At 40.1% G+C, this 21,658-nt stretch overlaps 1 protein-coding gene and 2 long non-coding RNA genes across 4 annotated transcripts; 1 reads left to right on the top strand and 2 right to left on the bottom strand.

The window, feature by feature from the left end:
• The first annotated feature begins 1,185 nt into the window (after window positions 1-1,185).
• Window positions 1,186-9,900, top strand: trpc4apb (transient receptor potential cation channel, subfamily C, member 4 associated protein b). The gene is made up of 19 exons (XM_058410389.1): window positions 1,186-1,344; window positions 2,037-2,165; window positions 2,271-2,387; window positions 2,527-2,584; window positions 3,755-3,810; window positions 3,911-4,039; window positions 4,118-4,319; window positions 4,603-4,791; window positions 5,666-5,808; window positions 5,918-6,046; window positions 6,735-6,793; window positions 6,951-7,052; window positions 7,147-7,230; window positions 7,327-7,417; window positions 7,533-7,673; window positions 8,036-8,147; window positions 8,229-8,341; window positions 8,554-8,760; window positions 9,154-9,900. The coding sequence occupies exons 1-19, from the start codon at window positions 1,222-1,224 to the stop codon at window positions 9,289-9,291; spliced, it is 2,322 nt and encodes a 773-aa protein (XP_058266372.1). The 5' UTR covers window positions 1,186-1,221; the 3' UTR covers window positions 9,292-9,900.
• Window positions 9,901-12,361: 2,461 nt separating this feature from the next.
• On the bottom strand, window positions 12,362-15,128 carry LOC131366164 (uncharacterized). Its single transcript, XR_009206771.1, has 3 exons — window positions 14,996-15,128; window positions 13,620-13,771; window positions 12,362-12,546 (listed from the first exon to the last, which is right to left on the bottom strand). It is a non-coding gene; the product is annotated as an uncharacterized LOC131366164 (long non-coding RNA).
• Window positions 15,129-15,243: 115 nt separating this feature from the next.
• Window positions 15,244-17,528, bottom strand: LOC131366165 (uncharacterized). 2 transcript variants are annotated; one of them, XR_009206772.1, is made up of 5 exons: window positions 17,382-17,528; window positions 17,073-17,204; window positions 16,091-16,174; window positions 15,537-15,688; window positions 15,244-15,292 (listed from the first exon to the last, which is right to left on the bottom strand). It is a non-coding gene; the product is annotated as an uncharacterized LOC131366165 (long non-coding RNA). The 2 variants fall into 2 exon arrangements; XR_009206773.1 differs by having other exon boundaries at window positions 17,073-17,278; window positions 17,382-17,482.
• Between the last annotated feature and the right edge of the window lie 4,130 nt (window positions 17,529-21,658).

The following is a 21,658-nucleotide window of genomic DNA, read 5'->3' on the forward strand; positions in this document are numbered from 1 at the left end:
TTCATATCCTCATTTATTCCATCCATATCTCTCCTCTTTGGCCTTCTTTTCCTCCTGCCTGGCAGCTCCATGTCCAACATTCTCCTACCAATATACTCACTCTCCCTCCTCTGGACACGTCCAAACCATCTTAATCTGGCCTCCCTAACTTCCTAATCCTGTCCAACCGTCTCACTCCCAAAGAGAACCTCAACATCTTCAGTTCTGCTACCTCCAGCTCTGACTCCTGTCTCTGACACTGTCTCTAAACCCTACAGCATGGCCGGTCTCACCACTGTCTTGTACATCTTCCCCTTGATTCTCGCTGATATTTTTCTATCACACAGAACTCCCGACACTTTTCTCCACCCATTCCAACCTGCCTCCACTCACTTCCTTACCTCTTCCGTATGGTACCAAAGTAAAACTACTTAAATTTTTTCGACTCCTGTAAATTAGTCAATGCAAATGTTTGGTCACTTGATGTTTTTACATTTGTTTAGGAGAGGCTGACTGAGGCCAGTGCTCTGACTCAATGGAAAAAAAGTTGACATGATTAATGACTTCATACACTGACCAGGCATAACATTATGACCGCCTGCCTAATATTGTGTTGGTGCTGCCAAAACAGCCCTGACCCGTCCTGCACTGTGTATTCTGACCCCTTTCTATCAGAACCAGCATTAACTTCTTCAGCAATTTGAGCAACAGTAGCTCGTCTGCTGGATCAGATCACACGGGTCAGCCTTCACTCCCCACGTGCATCAATGAGCCTCGACCGCCCATGACCCTGTCACCGGTTCACCACTGTTCCTTCCTTGGACCACTTTTGATAGATACTGACCACTGCAGACCGGGAACACCCCACAAGAGCTGCAGTTGCTCTGATCCAGTCGTCTAGCCGTCACAATTTGGCCCTTCTCAAACTCAAAGCTTGAGTACATTTGGACGCTTGTCCATTTTTCCTCCTTCTAACATCAACTTTGAGGACAAAATGTTGACTTGGTGCCTAATATATCCCACCCACTAACAGGTGCCATGATGAGGTGTTCACGATCAGTCCTAGTCACGGCACCGGTCGGTGGTCATAATGTTATGCCTGATCTGTGCATGCTGAATAGAACGAGGGCGCGGTTTATTCACACTCCTGACCGGTAGGGGTCAGTAATCTGCCTGTTTGTCTTCATCCTGCGAAGACCTTATTGAAGAAAAAGAAAACATTGCGACGTCAAAGGAAAAACAATGGCGGCTATCGGGCAGCAGTTGTCTCGAACTCAAACAAGACGGAGAAATCGGAGCAAAAACATACTGCACAAGATCAAACATGGACAGATAACAGGCTTGGGGATGACCCATGGCACACAGGTGGGAAAATCATGATTCGTATCTGTTGTTGTTGTTGTTGTTATAATGAAGCTATCTCTTTCGCAGATTCCAGACTAGCAGGCCGCAAGAGCCCCGAACCTGAAGTTGTTGCTAAGCTAACAGCTAACAGCTATTTTTTAAGGGCCTCAACAAACTCGTTCAGATTTTAGGAGGTGATATGGGTCATTAGCTGGAGTGTGTGCGTGTAAATGAAACACCTTGTGTGTGTGATAGATAGATAGATAGATAGATAAGGTTAATTAGATCAGAACACAGTTATCAGCTTGCAATCCTGCCTCCGCTAGCTAGTTAGCTGTTTTGCTAACATGTTCTTGACATGTCCAGTATTTCTCAGCTTGGCCATTAATTTTATTAGATAACACTTGTCGTATATGAAACCTATTTAAACGGTGTAAATAGTCGTTTTTAACTAATAAATATTGACATAACATGCCACCTAGTTCACGTTACTATTAAAAAAGACTTAGCAAGCAACATAGCAAGCTAACGCCCTTTAGATGAGTTCCTGGTCAGAACTAGGAATTTAGACAGTAACGAGTTGTTGTAAGCATTTGTGTTGATTAGGAAACATCGTCTGATCTGAAGTGTTTGTATTTCGTGCTTCTGTATTTTTCATCTGATTTCCTTTTTTGTGTCTGATTGCCTTCTTAATCAACATTTTGTGTGACTAGATCCCAGCAGGTCTTCTGGAGGAGAGAGATAAGAAAGCTCGATGGCAGGGAATACCACTACTGCTGAGAAAACTTCACAACAGCAGCCACATAAACAGCGATCTTTCCAAGAGCCACAATGTGGTTAAGGTATCGATCACAATTCCCTGTTAAAAAACCCGATCAATGAGCATTCGTGTATGTTTTGTGTTTCTTCTTAAAAGTCAAGCCAACACTGTTTTGCGGTCATTGCAGGAGCTGTCGTCGCTGCTGTCCATGGAGGCCATGTCCTTCGTGACGGAAGACAGAAAGACGCCGCAGGAGTCTGTCTCACCCAACACGTACACCTTTGACCTTTTCGGAGGAGTCGATGTGAGTGATGGTGTACATGAACGTCTGTGCAATTTAATGTTTTGACCCGGATTGTGCCGAAGCATTTCATCTCCAAATTAGCACATCATCTCGTGTCTTAATGAGGATGTGACAACACTCTTCTATTTTGTTTTTTCAGTTGTTTGTAGAGATTTTGATGCGGCCCACACTCTCAATACAGGGGAATGTTCCTATTAGTAAGTACCTGTATTTTGACAAGTAAATAATGAGCTCTTGTTCCAGCATTACAAGTTTGTTACAGCCAAGAGCAGGGTTCCTCGAATCTTGCCCTGGAGGGCCAGTGCACTGCAGAGTTTAGCTCTAACCCTGATCGAACTCCTCTACCTGTGATTTTCTAATGATCCTGAAGACACTGATTAGTGTGTTTGATTAAGATTAGAGCTAAACTCTGCAGGAAAGTAGATCTCGTGGGCCAGATTTGAGGATCCTGGTCTAGAGTATAATACAAAGAGGTTCTAGTTAGGATTCATGTTTCATGTTTTGCATCAGGTATGAAACACTGAAATCATTCGAAAATGCCATGCAAATCAGCATGTCCGACAGTGTATGCATTGCAACTGGGATCCAGACAAAAGGTCTTTTAATTAATTTATTTTTAAATAAGTAAATACACTCTGTAAGTTGTGAGGTGGGGCCCATGGAAGCCCCACAAGGCCCTTTGGAGGCTCCACCTTGCAATTTACAGGACTTAAAGGATTTGCTGCGAACATCTTGGTGCCAGATGCCTATATTTACTCCTTTTTTCCACAAGAAACCATTGGGACATGGTAGAGTACCTCAAAGGTGAAACCGATTGAGGTGCCTAAAATCGTTTCTAATATCTTTGGTATACTTCTCCAAACACTTTTGATGAATATGTGGAATTGGTTAGCGTCCTGAGATCCACATTGCCTCCAACATTTGGAGTCACCTATAATTTCATAATACATCATCTTAACCTTTTCTTAACATTTGCTAATAAAAAGAAAAAATGCAGCCACAGTTTGTCTTAGGTGGGGCTTCAGTAGCGATTAATGCAATTAAACCAGTGCACATTGAGACTCTTCTTATGTTTTATATATCAGTTTAGTAAGCAATAGGATTCATCTCAGAACTGAGAAAGGAAATGCTGACCTAAACACGTAGTTACTGTGTCTGCTTCGTGTGTCCAGCTCAGAAACGGCTCTTGAAAACTGAATACAAATGAAACTTGGTTTGTGAAATAATTCTTATTCTTAGTCTGTAGCATGGATTAAATAGTTTATTTGCCGATCAGATTCGATCTAATGATGTATTTCTGCAGGAAATGTTTAGAAAGAAACAATGAGACTGTAGTAACCCTGACGCTATTTTTTCTGTATTCGCAGTGGGTGATGATCTCATCAAGGACTGTTTAAGCGTTCTTTACAACTGTTGTATATGTGTAGGTATCTTTACCATTCTTTCATTAGGATATGAATGTAATCTTCCATTTCTGATCACCCTTGGGAATGCAGAAGTGTTTTCTTTTTTGTGTCTCGCAGACTGAGGGTGTCACCAAAAGTCTGGCCGCACGGGACGACTTTGTCATGTTTCTTTTCACTCTAATGTCAAACAAAAAGACTTTTCTACAAACTGCCACACTTATAGAAGACATAATGGGAGTCAGGAAGGTAAATTAACATACTTGTTCAAGTTAAGAAACTTTACAAGACGTAATAGAAAAGAGCTCTAAACATTTATTTTCTTAGGAGGTGATCCGACTGGAGGATATTCCCAACCTGGCCGGTCTGGTGCAGAGCTTCAACCAGCAGCAGCTGGCTAACTTCTGCCGTATCCTGTCTGTCACCATTTCGGAGCCGGACGCAGGCATGGATGATAAACACACCCTTTTGGCCCGCAACGCTCAGCAGAAGATAACGGCGTCTCCATCACGTGCAGAGAGCAACCAAGGTCAGGGCCACATGCTGAACTAGAAAAGCACATTTTGTAAAAGTATCTTATTTACATTCTCTTTTAGTAAACAGAGGTTTCAATGAAGTATGAAGCCTCAGGAAGACACGTAAAAATGTTTTCCTCCTCTCGTCACGTACAGTAGAATTAAATATCGGCCCTGCAGGACTATAGATTTACATACAAAACAATAAACACGCTGTACTACATAAAACGTAAAGAATCGTAGGACTTCTGAGGATGTATAAAACTATAGAGTCTTGGCTGTCTGCTGTCTCTGCAGTTGCGTTACTAAATATCCCGGGCTTCATCGAGCGACTTTGCAAGCTGGCTACACGGAAGGTTTCGGAAGCTTCAGGCACGGCTGCACTGCTGCAGGAGCTGGAGGACTGGCACAGCTGGCTGGACAACGCCCTGGTGTTGGACGCTCTCATGCAGATGGCCATCGAGGAGGCGGAGCAGAGCAGCACAGGTGAGAGAAGAATTAATGCACTTAAAAACTTTTCCATCTACAAGGTTGGGGGTGGTGCAGGGGCAGGGAATTGTAGCATAGCCAGGAAAAGTGTTCTAAATGACCAGAGTAACATCATGTCGTACACAAGCAGGAATCAGAATAGGAACTTAGGAACTCTCCAGAAGTGGCAGTGGACAAAGCATTGAAAACATGCACTACAATATTTTGAAGCTTTTACCTGGACACCAACCAGCAGCTCAGTTAACCAGCGACAGCCAGCATGTGTGGACTGGTTACACGGTCATGTTAACACTAGCAACAAACCCCGTTATGTCACCGTTCATTTCTCGCGACTTGTGACTGGTTTGCGATGGGCTCCGCTTCACCCAGTCCAGCACTGAGAACTGGGTACGGAACCAGAATGCGAGCCGTTTTGTTGGAAAAGATATAAAGATGTATTGGTCTTGGGTTTTAGTTGTTGTGCATGCACAGCCTTTGTTTGCAGACATATTAATATTATTCATGTCTTTATGTTTGGTGAAAATGACCAATTGCGATGTGGTTAGAAGCAGAACTAACCACAGGACTAGTTGAGCTTCTGTGGGCTGGAAATAACCTTTAAAAGGTCCAGGTGACAATACTGCACCAGTACTAGACACCCTTCCCTGTTTACCTAATAAGCTTTTGGCCGTTGCACAGTGCTGTAGATTTTTTGTGAATGTGTGTTTGTGTAACCTGTAATTTCTCTGCATTGTGCATTTACATTGATGGTATAAATCAGCTGTCAGTAGGTGAAGAGAAAATGTCTAGAGGGTTGCTTAAATTGAAATCTCTAACTTTATTCTCTTTTAGAATAGACCTCATTTTCCTTTCTACATCCTTCTGTTTTCAGAGTCATCTGATGAAGGCTCACTTTCGTCAAGTCCTCTGAGGCACACGTTGCCTCAGTCCATGAAGATCGTGCACGAGATCATGTACAAAGTGGAGGTTCTTTACGTGCTGTGTGTACTGCTCATGGGCCGACAGAGAAATCAGGTGAAATGTTTTCTCGAGCTTTATTTGGATTCTTCCAGTGCTTACCAGTAACTGAGACAGAACACTCGAATGAAAACGTACTCGGAGTAACAGTAACTCTCTCACACAGGTTCATAGGATGCTAGCAGAGTTCCGACTGATTCCTGGCCTGAACAATTTGTTTGACAAGCTGATCTGGAGGAGACATCCATCTAGTCACGTCTTACACAGACAGAACCAGAACTGTGACTGCAGTCCAGTAAGACTCATGTCCTTGAGCTTGCACTTATTATAAAAAGAACCACATCTACACCTTTTATTAAGCTTTTGTAGCTTTGGACCATGAAATACACTGATCAGGCATAACATTATGACCAGTGCCAGGTGAAGTGAATAAGACTGGTGATCTCCTCATCATGGCCCCTGTTAGTGGTGGGATATATTAGGCAGCAAGTCAACATTTTGTCCTCAAAGTTGATGTTAGAAGCAGGAAAAATGGACAAGTGTAAGGATTTGAGCGAGTTTGACCAAAAGGACCAAATTGTGATGGCTAGACCACTGGATCAGAGCATCTCCAAAACTGCAGCTCTTGTGTGGTGTTCCCGGTCTGCAGTGGTCAGTATCTATCAAAAGTGGTCCAAGGAAGGAACAGTGGTGAACCGGAGACAGGGTCATGGGCGGCCGAGGCTCATTGATGCACGTGGGGAGAGAAGGCTGGCCCGTGTGATCCGATCCAACAGACGAGCTACTGTTGCTCAAATTGCTGAAGAAGTTAATGCTGGTTCTGATAAAAAAGGGGTCAGAATACACAGTGCAGGACGGGTCATTTTTTAATAAGATGCATGGAAATGGTCAGGTGTAAAGAGGTTCATAGCATAGGTTTACACAGGGTTCATGTCTAAAATATGTGAAGGCTTACACAGGTGACATTTTTTTCCTCTTTACAGGAGATCTCCTTTAAGATCCAGTTCCTCAGACTACTACAGAGCTTCAGTGACCACCATGAGTGAGTACTCCTAAGAATGTGCATCTTTTCCTTTCCAACTACCTGTCCTGTGCTTTATTGTGTCATGAATTTAAATGTGCGTGTTTAAGGTGTCCTGTCTATAAAATAGATTAAAAAGATTTTTCACACATTAACATGTTCTTATATTTGGTGTCAGGAACAAGTATCTTCTCCTGAATGGACAGGAGCTGAACGAGCTCAGCGCCATCTCTCTGAAAGCAAATATTCCTGAAGTGGAGGCACTGGTCAATACGGACAGGTACTGAGGAAATAAATTCTTTTTGTTTTTTGTTTTTATCCCTTTGTCTGTTTTGCAACAACGATCTCCTGTTGTGTGAATGTGCTTAATGCAGGAATCTAGCGTGTGATGGGAAGAAGGGCCTGCTCACACGGCTGATTTCAGTCATGAAGAAAGAGCCAGTGGATTCATCGTTCAGGTGAGTGCAACAATCAAGTCTGATCTAATGCTTCACTATAAAAACGATCTGATTGTCAGTGCATTTAGAATTTGTCACTTCTGATCTACTCTGTAGGTTCTGGCAAGCTAGAGCGGTAGAGAGTTTTCTAAGAGGAGCCACATCCTATGCAGACCAGATGTTCCTGCTGAAGAGGGGGCTGTTGGAGGTGAGTGATCCTGACATTCTATATACGTTGTCCCTTATATATCGCACATTCATATCCATGTATGTCATGAAATGTGGTGGTGTCTATATTTAAACCTCTCTCTGTGTCCCTGCAGCACATCCTCTTCTGCATCATCGACAGTGGCTGTAAATCACGTGACGTCCTTCAGAGCTATTTCGATCTGCTCGGCGAACTCATGAAGTTCAACATTGATGCTTTCAAGAGATTTAACAAATACGTGAACACAAAAGAAAAGGTTAGCGTTGCCTCCCCCAGAGCAAAGTGCTTGATGTTCGTAACCATGGCTCTGAATCTGAGGAAAACTTCTACTGTGAAATCACTGGAGGCCTGAAAACATGGATACACAGATTCATGGATTTTTTTTATTTTAACTAACCACCTGTAGTGGGTGGTTCTAGGTGACAAAAGAGAAATTTTACCGAATTGTATTTGTTGGTTTCTAATCATATCAGTATATTTTGGATATTGCTACCAAGCTCGGTGAAGGTTTTCCTTCATAAAATAGTTGCTGCAATGCATAGTTATGGGAATATTGCTAATTTTTAATGAAGAATAAAAACAGTTAATCATGATTGTTGCACGCACTTATCATTTCAGTTTGAGATGTTTCTGAACCAGATCAACAGCTCGCTCGTGGACTCCAACATGCTGGTACGCTGCATCGTTCTGTCCCTGGACCGATTCGAAGGGCAGACGGAGGACATGAAAGGTGCTAATGAGAAAACGAATAGAGCTGATTAAATGCGCACATAATCACGATGCAGCTTTACAAATTGTATTCCTCTCTCAGTGATAGAGGTGCTGTCCGAGTGCCGCCTGTTGTCCTACATGGCTCAAGTGGAGAACAGACTCTCCTTCCTCTTCAGGCTGATCAACATCATTAATGTGCAGACTCTAACTCAGGCAAGGCTTTTATTTTCTTTGATTACTTTTCAGTAGTTGCAAGAAGCTCCTCTGGTATTGAGGGGTTTGGTCTGTTCTAGGAACTTCTAAAAATTTGTGCATTAGTGACCGCTTAATGGATTTTTTTCCCCCTTTAATCTGTACATTACGATCTTGGTACATTGTATTTGTTCAGTTGTTTCAAATCTGTGTGCTTGTTTTTCCAATCCTAGGAGAATGTGAGCTGTCTGAACACGAGTTTGGTAGTGCTGATGCTGGCACGGTGGCGGGGCAAGCTGCCATTCTACTTAAGAGCTCTTAAGGAGAAAGAGTATGCTGAGAAATACCCAGGCTGCTTGCTTAACAACTTCCACCACCTGCTACGCTTCTGGCAACACCACTACCTCAACAAAGACAAGGATAGCACCTGTTTGGAGAATGTAAGCACTTTCACACAGATGAAGATCGCAAGCTACTGCCATGACCTCACTCTGACATGAGGAGAATATATCTGGATGGCCAATTCATCATTTTTTAGCTTCTAGAAAGGAATGAGTGACCATTACCAGCTCAGGCTAGATCCTTATCCTTGATTTTTGACTTTCTATTTGTACTAATGTCATAATTATACTAAACAGTTTATTTGAATAGATGATAATGATCCGTCTGAGACTGATCATGATAAACAGCTTCTAACGGCACTCATTCATTTCTTTTCCCATGCCTTTTTACTTAAACACAGTTACGTAGTCCAGCAACTTTTTTTTTTTTTTAGCTAATCCATCACTGTACACACACTCATCTTCATACATAATGTCTCTTTCCCTATACAGAGTTCATGTATTCCTTTCACCTACTGGAAGGAGACAGTGACGGTGTTGCTGAGTTCAGATAGGAGCTCCCTCTGTGCCATAGCCACCTACATAGATGAGGCCTACCGGGACCTGGACAGAGACTTTCTGGAGATGTGATCATGGTGACTGTGTGGCTGTGAAGCAAAAGAAGGTTGTTAATGAGCTGCTGTTATGAACTTCCACGGAGCAACATGCAGCACTCATTAAAGCAGGACTGCTCTATAGGGTGTGTGTGAGTCTGAGAGAGAATGTAAGAGTGTGTGTGTGATTGGGGAAAGAGTGGAGTGGATGTGCAAAATGTTTTACAAGTGTGTTTGGGTGTACTGCTTCTAATGAACCAGTGATTCTAAATCTTAGTTGTGTGAGTGTGAGTGTGTGTTAGCACGCATGTGTGTTGCAGTAGACGCTGGATGTTGTCCAGGCCTACACAGGCACACTTATTTCAGCTGTAGTCTAAGGGCTCTCTTCTCTTTTTAGATATTATGGGAATGTTGTAACCTGAATTAAAAAAAAAACAAAACATGGAAATGCCCATGAAGAGCCTATTTCATCAGCAAGATAAAATTACAAACTTCAGGGCCATTGCAATTTATTGTAGGTGGTTTGCTTAGTTGAAATACTGCCTCTATATTTATGGATAATGTGTAGCTCATTCTCAAATTCTAACTTTTCAGCCCAGTGACAGGACAGTAATTGAAAATAAAGATGTAACATGTTTTATCACAACTATGTCTTATGATTATATAAACAATATTGTTCCCAAATGCAGTGAGTGTGTGTGTGTAGGCTCACATTTAATAGGTCAAACCGTACATATTTGTTCTTTACAGTTGGCACAAAAAGCCAAAACCGTGTACAAGAACAGTGAGTTCCTACTTATATTTCTCCTTGATTCTGTCTCTGGGGGATTTTATTCATGGACGAATAAGTATAATTAAACTAGTGAGGTCATTTTTAGGTGTGGTTTTCATATCATGTTGCCTAAGCGTCTGCAGTTGTCCTATAAGCCATATAAACCCGTAGAAATTTTCTGACCCAGAAAACATATTACACAATAATCCAGCAATAGGCCATTAAAAAAAATTAAACAAATGCATAAGGGTTAAATAAGGAAGATAAATATAATGTATAATGATGTATAATATTCAGAATGAGGTCTGGCATAGTTGGAGTATTTTTAAAAGCTGCTATCTTAATTCATTTCATGCGTAACATTCTCAAAGTATGATATAAAAAGCTAGCTAGTGTGCAGCAGTACTGTGGGCAGAAGGAGAATGGCCAGACTAGTGTCCACTAACAGGAAGGTTAGCAGAAGAGTAGGTCAGAACACAGGCCACTTGAACCTTGAGGCAGATCAGCTATAAAAGAAATCATCAGCCTTATTGACCACTGAGAACAGGAATCTCCTGCTCCACACGTTTGTTGTTGAGCTTTCTGCTCAATGTGGTTGTAGTGTAAGTGTTGAGAAAAGAAAGTGAGGACACTATTTTCTTCATATATTGACACTCAAAATATTTTATTATATTTTATTAATGTGTGAATGTTTCCTCTTGCCTCAAAAAAATGGACAGAGGTGTTAATTACTGTACAGATGTATGTCTACGTGATGCCCTGTGATGGATTTCCTGGGTGTTTCCCTGACTTATGTCCACTGTTCCCAGTATAAGCTCTGTAGCCATGACCCTCTTATGGATAAAGATTCTACTTGAGATTAATGAATGCAGGACTAAGTGTTAAGGCACGAGCTACAGGTTGCCTTTCAAAATAGAATAGAACAAATCTGCAGCACCTTCTATAAGCCATATTTAAACCCTGACAAGGAATACACTCAGATAACGATAACCAAGTTCAGGTATCTCCAGAGGTACTGCTTTATTCACTGATCCAGTCCACTGATGTATTTTATGGCACAAGCATAATATACAGAGATCAGGCATAACATTATGACCACCTGCCTAATATTGTGTTGGTCCCCCCTTTTGCTGCCAAAACAGCTCTGACCTGTTGAGGCATGGACTCCACTAGATCCCTGAAGGTGCGCTGTGTTATCTGCCACAAAGACATTAGCAGCAAATCCTTTTGATAGATACTGACCACTGCAGACTGGGAATACCCCGCAAGAGCTGCAGTTTTGGAGATGCTTTGGAGTGAATCTCCTCATCATGGTACCTGTTAGTGGGTGGGATATATTAGGCAGCAAGTCAACATTTTGTCCTCAAAGTTGATGTTAGAAGCAGGAAAAATGGACAAGCGTAAGGATTTGAGCTTTGAGTTTGACGAAGGACCAAATTGTGATGGCTAGACCACTGGATCAGAGCATCTCCAAAACTGCAGCTCTTGTGGGGTGTTCCCGGTCTGCAGTGGTCAGTATCTATCGAAAGTGGTCCAAGTAAGGAACAGTGGCGAACTGGCGACAGGGTCATGGGCGGTCAAGGCTCATTGATGCACGTGGGGAGAGAAGGCTGGCCCGTGTGATCCGATCCAACAGACGAGCTACTGTTGCTCAAATTGCTGAAGAACTTAATGCTGGTTCTGATAGAAAGGGGTCAGAATACACAGTGCAGGACGGGTCAGGGCTGTTTTGTTATATGTAAGCTCTATTGTGTACCACGAAAGTTCTGATCTTTGTCTACATTGCTAACAAATAAAAAACTCCATATTAAATATTAAGTGTAAACTGAAAATGTAATCAGGAGTCTTGAGGGTTTATCACTGTGTGAAGTTGCCTGCTCTAAATATAGGTGCAGTCATGGCTGGACAATGTGTCTCTCTCGTGAGAAGGTGCTGTCTGTTGGCCAGAGACTCATCTGTGTCTGCTTTATCCTGCATTGTGGTAGACCTTTCTGAAGCAGGCCATGATGGTCTTGTTCTTTTCATTCCATCTCATACACAGTCCAACCAGTGCAGCGAATGTGGACCAATATGAAGACTGTCTGTCCATGCTTTCCCAGATGTTATGTGACGTGTGACAGAATGATTCAGAGGTCTTGCACATTTTGGCTGTATGGTGCTTTTCCAGTTTGGGAACCAGCAAGATGTTATAGTGATCTATTACTACTTGGCCTTCATGTGTCTTGATCAGTTAGAATTAAGATATAAAGAGGATAAAGATCTATGCTGACATTGGATTGAAACCTTTATTTTAGTTAATATACAGTGTGTTGACATTAAAGCTTGATTCTTAATTTCTCTCTTTCTCTCTCTCCCTCTCTCTCTCACACACACACACAAAATAAATAAATATCTCAATTAGGTTTTCCAACATCATCTTCATCCACTTCTACCAAAGAGGTTCCTCCAGTGTGCCTGGATGTCACTCGTTTGCTTAGATGGACTGTCTTGCCTACATAATACTCAGGTCACTGCTTTTCTCTGTAAAAAAAAATCAATAAAAAATAAAGGATTGTTTATTTTATAATAACAGTCCTCTAAAAGTAATAGTGAGCAGTAAGTGTTTTTAAGTGGAAGAGTGACAGCCTCCATTTTGATAGTGGAACTCAATCCCTCCTCCCCCATTGTTCTAAATTAGCTCGGCGAGGCCAGCACCAAATAGGGTCAGAGCAGCACACGCCATTGTGTCTTGTGTTCTATATCAGTAAGCCCATGGTGACACTGGACATGCCTGGAAAGTAAATCAATTCCGCATTGCTGGCATGGCATGACAATCAGGGACACTCAGTCAGAGGTTGGAGAGAGGTCGTCGATTATCTGCAACCCAACTCAATGGTGAAACAAGAGGACTTAATCCTCAATCACCTGGGCTGGCATCTCAGCCATGCGTATGCTCTTGACAGCAACTATTCCTAACAAAGCGGTGAGGGAGGGAGGAGGTGGATAGATGGAGGTTATTTATAATGGGGGGATGGGGGATGGGGGTCATACTGGGAAAGAATACTCAACAACTGGCATGGGGTTCCTTTGAGCCACCACATGACCCAGCACCACACCTGCTTTTGTCAGTGCTATTTGTGGTAGAAGGGGTTTAACAGGCTTCTTGCAAAAGGGGCCACACGCAATCAGGGACGCGTTAGTGGACACACGTTGGACACACGCCACATCAAAGGCTAAACATACTTCATGCATTCCTCTCATAGCTCTTTAAAATTGCAGCCATACAAAAACACATCCAACTGTTAAGCACTAAAATACATTGAAAGAAATCCAGAAACAAGCAAATATTCAAATGACTTGACACTACATTCAGTATTTCAGTATTTTCTTTCAGCTACAGCCAATCATTCTGACTTCAGTATGCTTGAAATACTTGAAGGTTTATTATTATCCTCAGTTTGGCCCTGCGGAATTCATACAACATGGCGGTAATCTGTTTATCACTCATATCTTCCAGGCGACCGAGCAGACCAACAAGAACTCAGGGTCAAGACATTATAGTCTGTGCAAGAGGGAGAAACTAAGAATGTTTTTAAACCATTGTGTTAGCTAACCTGTATTGCACGTGGTTAGTATCCAGCAAAGTTTCTTTACAGCCTGTCCATTTGTCCTTAGGAATGGTAGATGCAGGAGGCAAGATTCAGTAGGTCTGCATTACAGTGTGAGACTGAGTGCTCCTCTGGATGGTCATCAGTTTAGGATTCTTCTGTGAAAACATGCCAAAAGATCATCATTAGCCAATACACTAAAAGATGATCAAGCAAGACTTTGAAGACCACAAGAAGAAACTCCATTCGCACCATAGTTCTGCTGAACCGAAGGAACGGTCTCTGGACTCAGAATGTTGGCGCTGCAGGTGAGAGTGGAGCCAGCACAGACTTAAAGTGATGTTCATGGGTGAAGTTACCTAAACATCACTGCAAGTCTTAACTGCCTCGCTCTCCAACATCAGTGTGGTCCATGAAAATATTCTCAAATGTTTGTACTTGAATCTAAGGTCATATAATACACCTATTCAACATGCAGCTATTCTCTAATGTTGTTGCTCTCTAGTTGTTGCTTGGCATCAGATTTGATCCACAAATCTACTCGGTCTTTCCAGTTTCTGCAATGAACCTCAACCTTCTGTGCTGTAACGAACTGCTTTTTCAGAATAAAACCCCTTTCTTCTTTTCCTTGCTTGTAATCAGACCTTTGTCTCTTCAAACAATAGTATATAATTATTTTAGCTATAGGGCAGCATGGTGGCTTAGTGGTTAACACTGTTGCCTCAAGAAGGTCCTGGGTTCGAATCCCGGGTTCGCAGTTTGCAGTTTGCATGTTCTCCCTGTGCCAGTGTGGGTTTACTCCGGGTACTCCGGTTTCCTCCCACAGTCCAAAAACATATACATTAGGTTGATTGGTAATTCTAAATTACCAGTCATAGGACTGTGGTTGTCTGTCTATATGTGTGGCCCTGTGATGGACTGGCAACCTGTCCAGGGTGTACCCAATGTGTGCTGGGATAGGCTCCAGCAGACCCCATGACCCTAATTAGGAATAAAGCGGGTATAGACAATGGATGGATTTAGCTATACTGAATTTACACTGAATATACATTGAATTCATTGTGATTGAATTGATACAACTGCTTAGTTCTCAAAGTGACTTAACTCATTTAATTGCAAGGTAATGTTTAGAAGGTATCCACAATTAGAGCAAAGTGGACTGGCTCAGACTAGGCCTGTTCCATTTCCGATACAGATTTCTAAAAAACTAGTACAAATTTTTGAATTTAGCATCAGAGAATTGTTTGCTTGTAGCCTCAGGAAACGTGTGCCACTTCTGTTAGACAGATTATACCGAGCGGCTGCCATCAGCTCAATAAAAATACATCGCAGTTATTTAGCAGTGATCATGACTTAATCTTACTTATACAGGATGAGCTCACCTAGTCAATGAGGTCAATGTAGGGCTAAGCCAAAGTCAATAAAGTCCATTCAGTGCCACCTGTTAGATTCCTCCTGCTCCAAGATGAACATGTGCTGGTTTTGCTTAAGTTTGTCAGTTGTGAAACTGATGCACAACTGTTAAGAGAAAGAGAAATAAACATCACGCACAAATTATATATTTCTTTTATTAGAATGTGTTGGAAAAATGTATTATAGTTATTCCTAAATGATAAGAAAAGAACACACTTGCCTCAGACAGCTCGAATCCATCTGTGTCACGATGGTCCACAGAGGAACTGGTGAAGGAGGGATGTATAGAGAGACTTAGTGCTTCTGATATGAATTAAATAAATCTAATTAAACATTCAAATTTATAATGAACACACATATATAAGCTATATTATATATTGTAATGAACTAGCCCTGTGAGTAAATACAACAAAAAAGGAAAGACCTACAATCATAATGCACATCACACACACATATACACACGTGTGGGATTTGTGTGAAATAAAAAAAAGAAAGTGGACATTGCCTTACACTGGAGCATGTCATGGTGTGCATTGTCAGCAGTGAAGCAGATATAAGGTCAAGCGTCTGAGATGGCTCTAATAATCAGAGGTGACAGCAGCAGTGTGGACTGGTATCCATGTGTTAGGGTTCTCCGTCACACACAACAGCCGGGTAGAGGTCTGTAGGGAGGATGCACAGAGGAGGGAACAATGTGATTTTTTTTAGGAAAGAAGAACGAATAAAATTGCAGTGATTAGACAAACCAATAGTATATATTCTGATGTGTCACTTGGCCTACATTTTATGAGGCTTAAAGAGCTGATTATCATTAAACAATTAACTTATTTCTGTCTCAAACCAGTGTATATATATATATATATATATATATATATATATATATATATATATATATATATATATATATATATATATATATATATATATATATATATATATATATATTACTTATATTGTTATTACTCATAATAGTATATTAGAGATTAATGATCTTTTCCCACATTTTGCATTTATGTGATATACATTATTTTTTTCGGAATGGATATAATATTTAGCCTACTTACTCTTCCATCTTCTCACCATCTGCTTTGTTTTGATTCTCCACATTGAGGCTTCCAACTGTTCAGTGATCCTGACTTGCATCTTTCCTGCAAACACACAGATGTATGTCAGTAGCTAATAAAAAACATAAAGATTTCCTTCATTCCTGGCCATACCATTGTATAGTATATATAACAAGTATATTATATGATATCATGTATGATGCCTGGTATTTTCTCATAAATATACGGCCACATAGATACTGTTCATTTACATTAAATTAAATATATTTTGCACGGATAAACCTAAAATAAAAATTTAATTTAATCTCAGGTAAACATGACAATACCAAGTATCAGTATTGCATCAATATCTGCAAAAAACTATAGATATTTATTTGTTAAAAATGCTCTTGCCTGAAATAGCCGAGAAAGTAAAGCAACTTAAAGCAGGCCACGTGAGAATAAGAGCAGCCATGCTGAATAACGTTAAAATGGTTGTTTGTATTGTTAATTTAATTTATATACTTCATATGTTTGTTTTTTAATTTTATATTCTTTGTGTGAAACTCTGCAGTTCTGTGCGTCCTAGCTATAAAGTCTAAAAAAAATGGACATGGCTGGCACTCAAGGTTTCAGTAGAAGTAAAAGTGTTATTGTATTAATAAGTCTATTATTCTAATATTCTACTGCTCGATATTATTAAGGAAAGCGTTTCATTTGTATCTGTGTTTTAAGAACGCAAATTCCACGCCGTATTTTTGGCAAGTCATTCATCACTAAGTAATGCTGTTTTTCCCCCTGTAATTTAAATAAAGGTATGTAATATATATATATATATATATATATATATATATATATATATATATATATATATATATATATATATATATGTGTGTGTGTGTGTGTGTGTGTGTGTGTGTGTGTGTGTGTGTGTGTGTGTGCTTCCAAACGAGAAGTGGCAGATCGATAAAACTGTTTGAGTGGCAGATCGATGACACAGTACCGTCCAGACCCCTGCGTGTCCACAGCTCCACGCTGCTCGTGCGCAGGAGCGGCGCGGCCTCGCCGGACTCACTCAGCTCCATATAGCCGGACGCACTAAACATTCCGGGCCGCGAGACTCGTCCTCACACACCTGTACACATTTCACAGGACACACATCCAGGTCAGAGAGCATATATAACACTTCGGAAAGTAGCCATGAACAGCCTGAAATGAAAGACGTGAAAGGTTTGAGTGTCGAAACAAATTTACGCAGCGTATTGTGTCAAAAGGATATTAGGAATAGTGTAGAGTGCACGTGGGTACTGACCTGTGGAAGGCTCACGGTGGCTCGGCTTGCCCCAGGCGCGCGCTCTGACCCTCTTTTATTGTCTCCCTCAAGGTCAGAGTTGGGCAGAAAGGGGAGTAGCGCGCGCGCGCTCTGACCCGTCAGCTCCGCGCTCATTGGCTGTGCGCGCGCACAAAAGGCCAGCGGGCATTTTTATCTGCGCTCAGCTCTCTACTGTACGCCGACTATTTTTAAAAGCCGACTGATGTTCGCCGGTGGTGAACATTTCTACACCGATCTCTACATTGCAATCAAGGTTAAAGCAAGACCCTGACCAAACACGCCAACATGAAAGCGGCCACCAATTAGCCACCACGATGCCCTTCGCCGGAAGTCAGCAATTCGTTTTGCACGACAATTTCTTCCCTTATATTAGCACTATTTGAATGAGATCAGTGTGCCGTTCACTCATACATCGGAACTGAGGATATAGAAATATTTTCATGCAATAAAATTGCTTATTATTATTATATTGCTGTAATGCAATACGGAGCTTAAACACGTTAAATATTTTATTGTGAACGGTTGGATCTATAATAACCCTTACATCTTGAGTTTTCACAACAACCTTGCCTCCGAGAACTTCTCCACACCGGCATCTCGACATCAGGGATCTAGACCTGCACACAGGAAGAGAAACCACTGGGAAAGTTTTTCCTCAGCATCTTTAATAACACAGAAACATTACTTCTCTTCATACTGTACATGAGAATGAACAGGAGAACACTAACATAATGCTAAATGTTAAAACTAGGTTCAGGTTTATGTACATTTTTAAATCTGTATTTTAAATCTTCAGTCATGTCATCTATGGTTTTCTTCTGCAGTTCAGATGGTCAGCTATTATATAATAATTATAGCATTCAAGCCAAAAGAGTCCTGATGCAGCACAGATAGTGTTGAGTGTAACATAAGGATATTTATCTCTTTGCTCTTATGACTATTTTTATTTATTATTATTATTATTATTATTATTATTATTATTATTATTATTACTATCATTATTATTATTATTATTATCATCACCTTTTACTATTTATTTATTTATTTATTTATTTATTTATTTATTCTCAAATATTAAATTCAATTTAACATGTATTGAGTAAAATAGCCTAAACATAACTAAAAGGGTCTAAATATTTCACTGAATGCATGTTTTAATTTCTATACTGCTGTATGATTTAATATCAGATTAACAGTACTTTTTAGCAGTATTTAAGTGGTATCATGCATAATGTGTGTATTATTAGTTGTTAATTAGAAGAAGCAAAATAGTGTATAGACGAGGGACAAATTAAAAGCAAAAAAAATAATAAACAGTTTGGTCACATGCTGTGAAGCACTACAAATCAATAGAAACTTTTTTCTGATTGTTCATCTTTATCGTATAATAAAACATTTCTCTCCTGACAGCAGTGGTCTCTTCTAGGATGACAATGTGTCCATCCACAGGGCACAAAGGCTCAATACATAAATCATCTAATTCACATGCAGATCTCAACCTATCAGAGTTTTAGTGCTGATGTGTTACACAGGGATCTCTATCATGATCATCAAAACACCAACAGAGAGAATATCTTGGAGAAAGAATGGTCTTCACTCCTCTAGTAGAGTTTCAATACATAATCAATAATGAATGATGTGTTTATTATTCGTTTATAATATATTCTGGTAGCTCAATGCTGGCACCAAAGGCACTATTGGTTTTCTTTTCTAATCTAGATTTATAAGTTGATCTAAATATTATGCCGTGTACTAGTTACATTTTTATTGTATGGTCTAACCTGGACAAATAGTGCATTACTCAGTGCATATTTCTCAGTGCAGGCCACAGTAAGGCCACAGTAACTCTCCTTTAAGGTAGGATATACTGGCTGGTGTTTACACTTAATCACTAATAAAAACCTGAACCTCCTTTCGGTTGTTGGGGTTCTCGACCTTGATAGCCAAAGCTGAGATAAGAGTCCTCTAGCAGAGTGCAGGGCCTGCTGTGGGGGCTGAAAATAGCCGAGAATACTCCCAGTCATGATGGCAGCCATTCCATGCGGAGATAGACATGTTTAGAGATAGACATGCTGTCTGGCATGGCTCTGTGGTTAAAGAGGCAGACGCCACTTCAGTTAACAGGGTTTTATTATCTTCATTAAAAGACATTATTCTGTTTATAAATTTTTAGCTTGGTACAGCCAATCAGTCAACTGTGTAAGCAATATATATATATATAATAAATAGTTTTGCTTTGAACAACATTAAAATATTTATTGTGTTTAGATTGACTATAAATCTGCACATCCATGGCTTCAGCTGACTTAGAGTGAAGTTTCATTAGCTATTAATGAATAGTTTTTTCTTTTCCCTGTCTTCTTCTTATTGTATTATTATGGTTATAATTATGATTTTTTATAATTATGAGTTTGTTATTATTATTATTGTTGTTGTTGTTGTTGTTGTTGTTGTTTTTATTATTATTAAAAAATAAAGAATTATTAAAAAATAACCTGACCAGTGGTCTGTAACACACTGGACTTTTTATTTGTTTTTTATTTATTCTAATGTTTTTGATTTGTTTGTTTGTAATTTAATAGAATTCATAAAACATATTTAACAACAAGCAGTAGCCCTGATCTCATTGGATGCAAAGCTTGAATAAAGTGATGTAATAAACCCATCTCAAATCAGGAAGACTTCCTGGAAGCTGGGTTCAGAGCGCTGCGCTTGGAGCTCTGCAGTTGTTTTAGATTATCACATACAGAGTTATTTCAGATGGGTTTAAAGGACTGAAAGCGGCATGGGGCTCTATAGGCATATTATTTTATATCCTAATGAACTTGGGTACTCACTAACACTGATCAGAGAAATGCAGTGTCCGATTGTATTTAAATCTTCTCGTCAAACATATTTCTTTAGGATACCTTTTATGATTTTTTTTTAGCATTTTATTATTATTATTATTATTATTATTATTATTATTATTATTATTATTATTATTATTATTATTGTTATTATTATTATTATTTAGAATTGTATTTTGATGCATGCTAATATACTTTGTTTAATCATTTTATACTTTGAATTTTTTTTCCTACATAAAGAGATTTGAGAGGCCTTTTTAAAGGTGCTCTATAAAATAAATAAATAAATAAATAAATAATAATAATAATTATTATTATTATTATAATTGTTGTTGTTGTTGTTGTTGCTACAATTACATTAAATTTTCTCTAAATTGAAATTCTTTATTCTATTTCTTCCCTCGATCTTGGACATGGTTTGAGTTCACTGGATCTTAATTCCATTCCTTGACTTTTTTATCCAAAAGCAAGTTTTTGTTTAATATCCCTCATTGTTCACAGGTTAAAAGCCCTGCACTGCAGTCACTCAGTACACTGTCTGTGTGTGTGTGTGTGTGTGTGTGTGACTGAGTGAGACTAGAGAGACTAAGTCTGTTTAACTTTAGCTCTATCTAGGACCTCTAATCTCCAGCCCTCCTCCTGTATTAGCAATAATGTGAGCTAATCAGTCTTTTAGCGAGTGTTTCTCAAAATGGACATGCGTCATCACCACCACCTCATGGCTCCAGGTCCAGGCTCAACGGCATTGTGTTAGAGCTGATCTCCCTGTCCTCCAACATCTTCTACCACTACACACACACACACACACACACACACTCACACACACACTTTAGAATGTAACCTAGATAGGAGCACCTGCAGCTGTTTGTCTATTTTAGTCATTGTTTTGACAGCGAAATGTCCACCCTCCCTCTCTGAGCCTGACGCCTAAACCAGGACAATAGCCACTAGTGCTCATAAAACTTATGCGTAAGTAGATCCAGAATAGCATGGCCATGCCAGAACAATCCCTCTGCTGCCACACAGTCAGCCCAAATAAGATGGACAGCACTAACGAGGCTTTGACTTTAGACCAGCAGCTGTATTTAATGTCTCATGCTTTTCTTCTAAAACTTTCCATTTTGGGGCATAGAGTTTATCTGTCCATCCAAATATCCATCCATCCATCCATCCATCAATGCATCCCTCCATCTATCTATCCATCTATGTAGATAGGTGCAGTTAGTTCCTACAAAGCATGAAATTGTCCAAAATGTCTTGGTATGAAGCTGAAGCATTAAGAGTTCCTTTCACTGGAACTAAGGGGCCGAGCCCAACCCCTGAAAAACAACACCTGAACTCAATGATTTGGAGGGGTGTCCCAAAACTTTTGGCAATATAGTGTAGATGATTTTGTACAGAGTGACT

The sequence above is a fragment of the Hemibagrus wyckioides genome, linkage group LG15 (assembly GCF_019097595.1).
Source record: "Hemibagrus wyckioides isolate EC202008001 linkage group LG15, SWU_Hwy_1.0, whole genome shotgun sequence".
Taxonomy (NCBI): Eukaryota; Metazoa; Chordata; class Actinopteri; order Siluriformes; family Bagridae; genus Hemibagrus; species Hemibagrus wyckioides.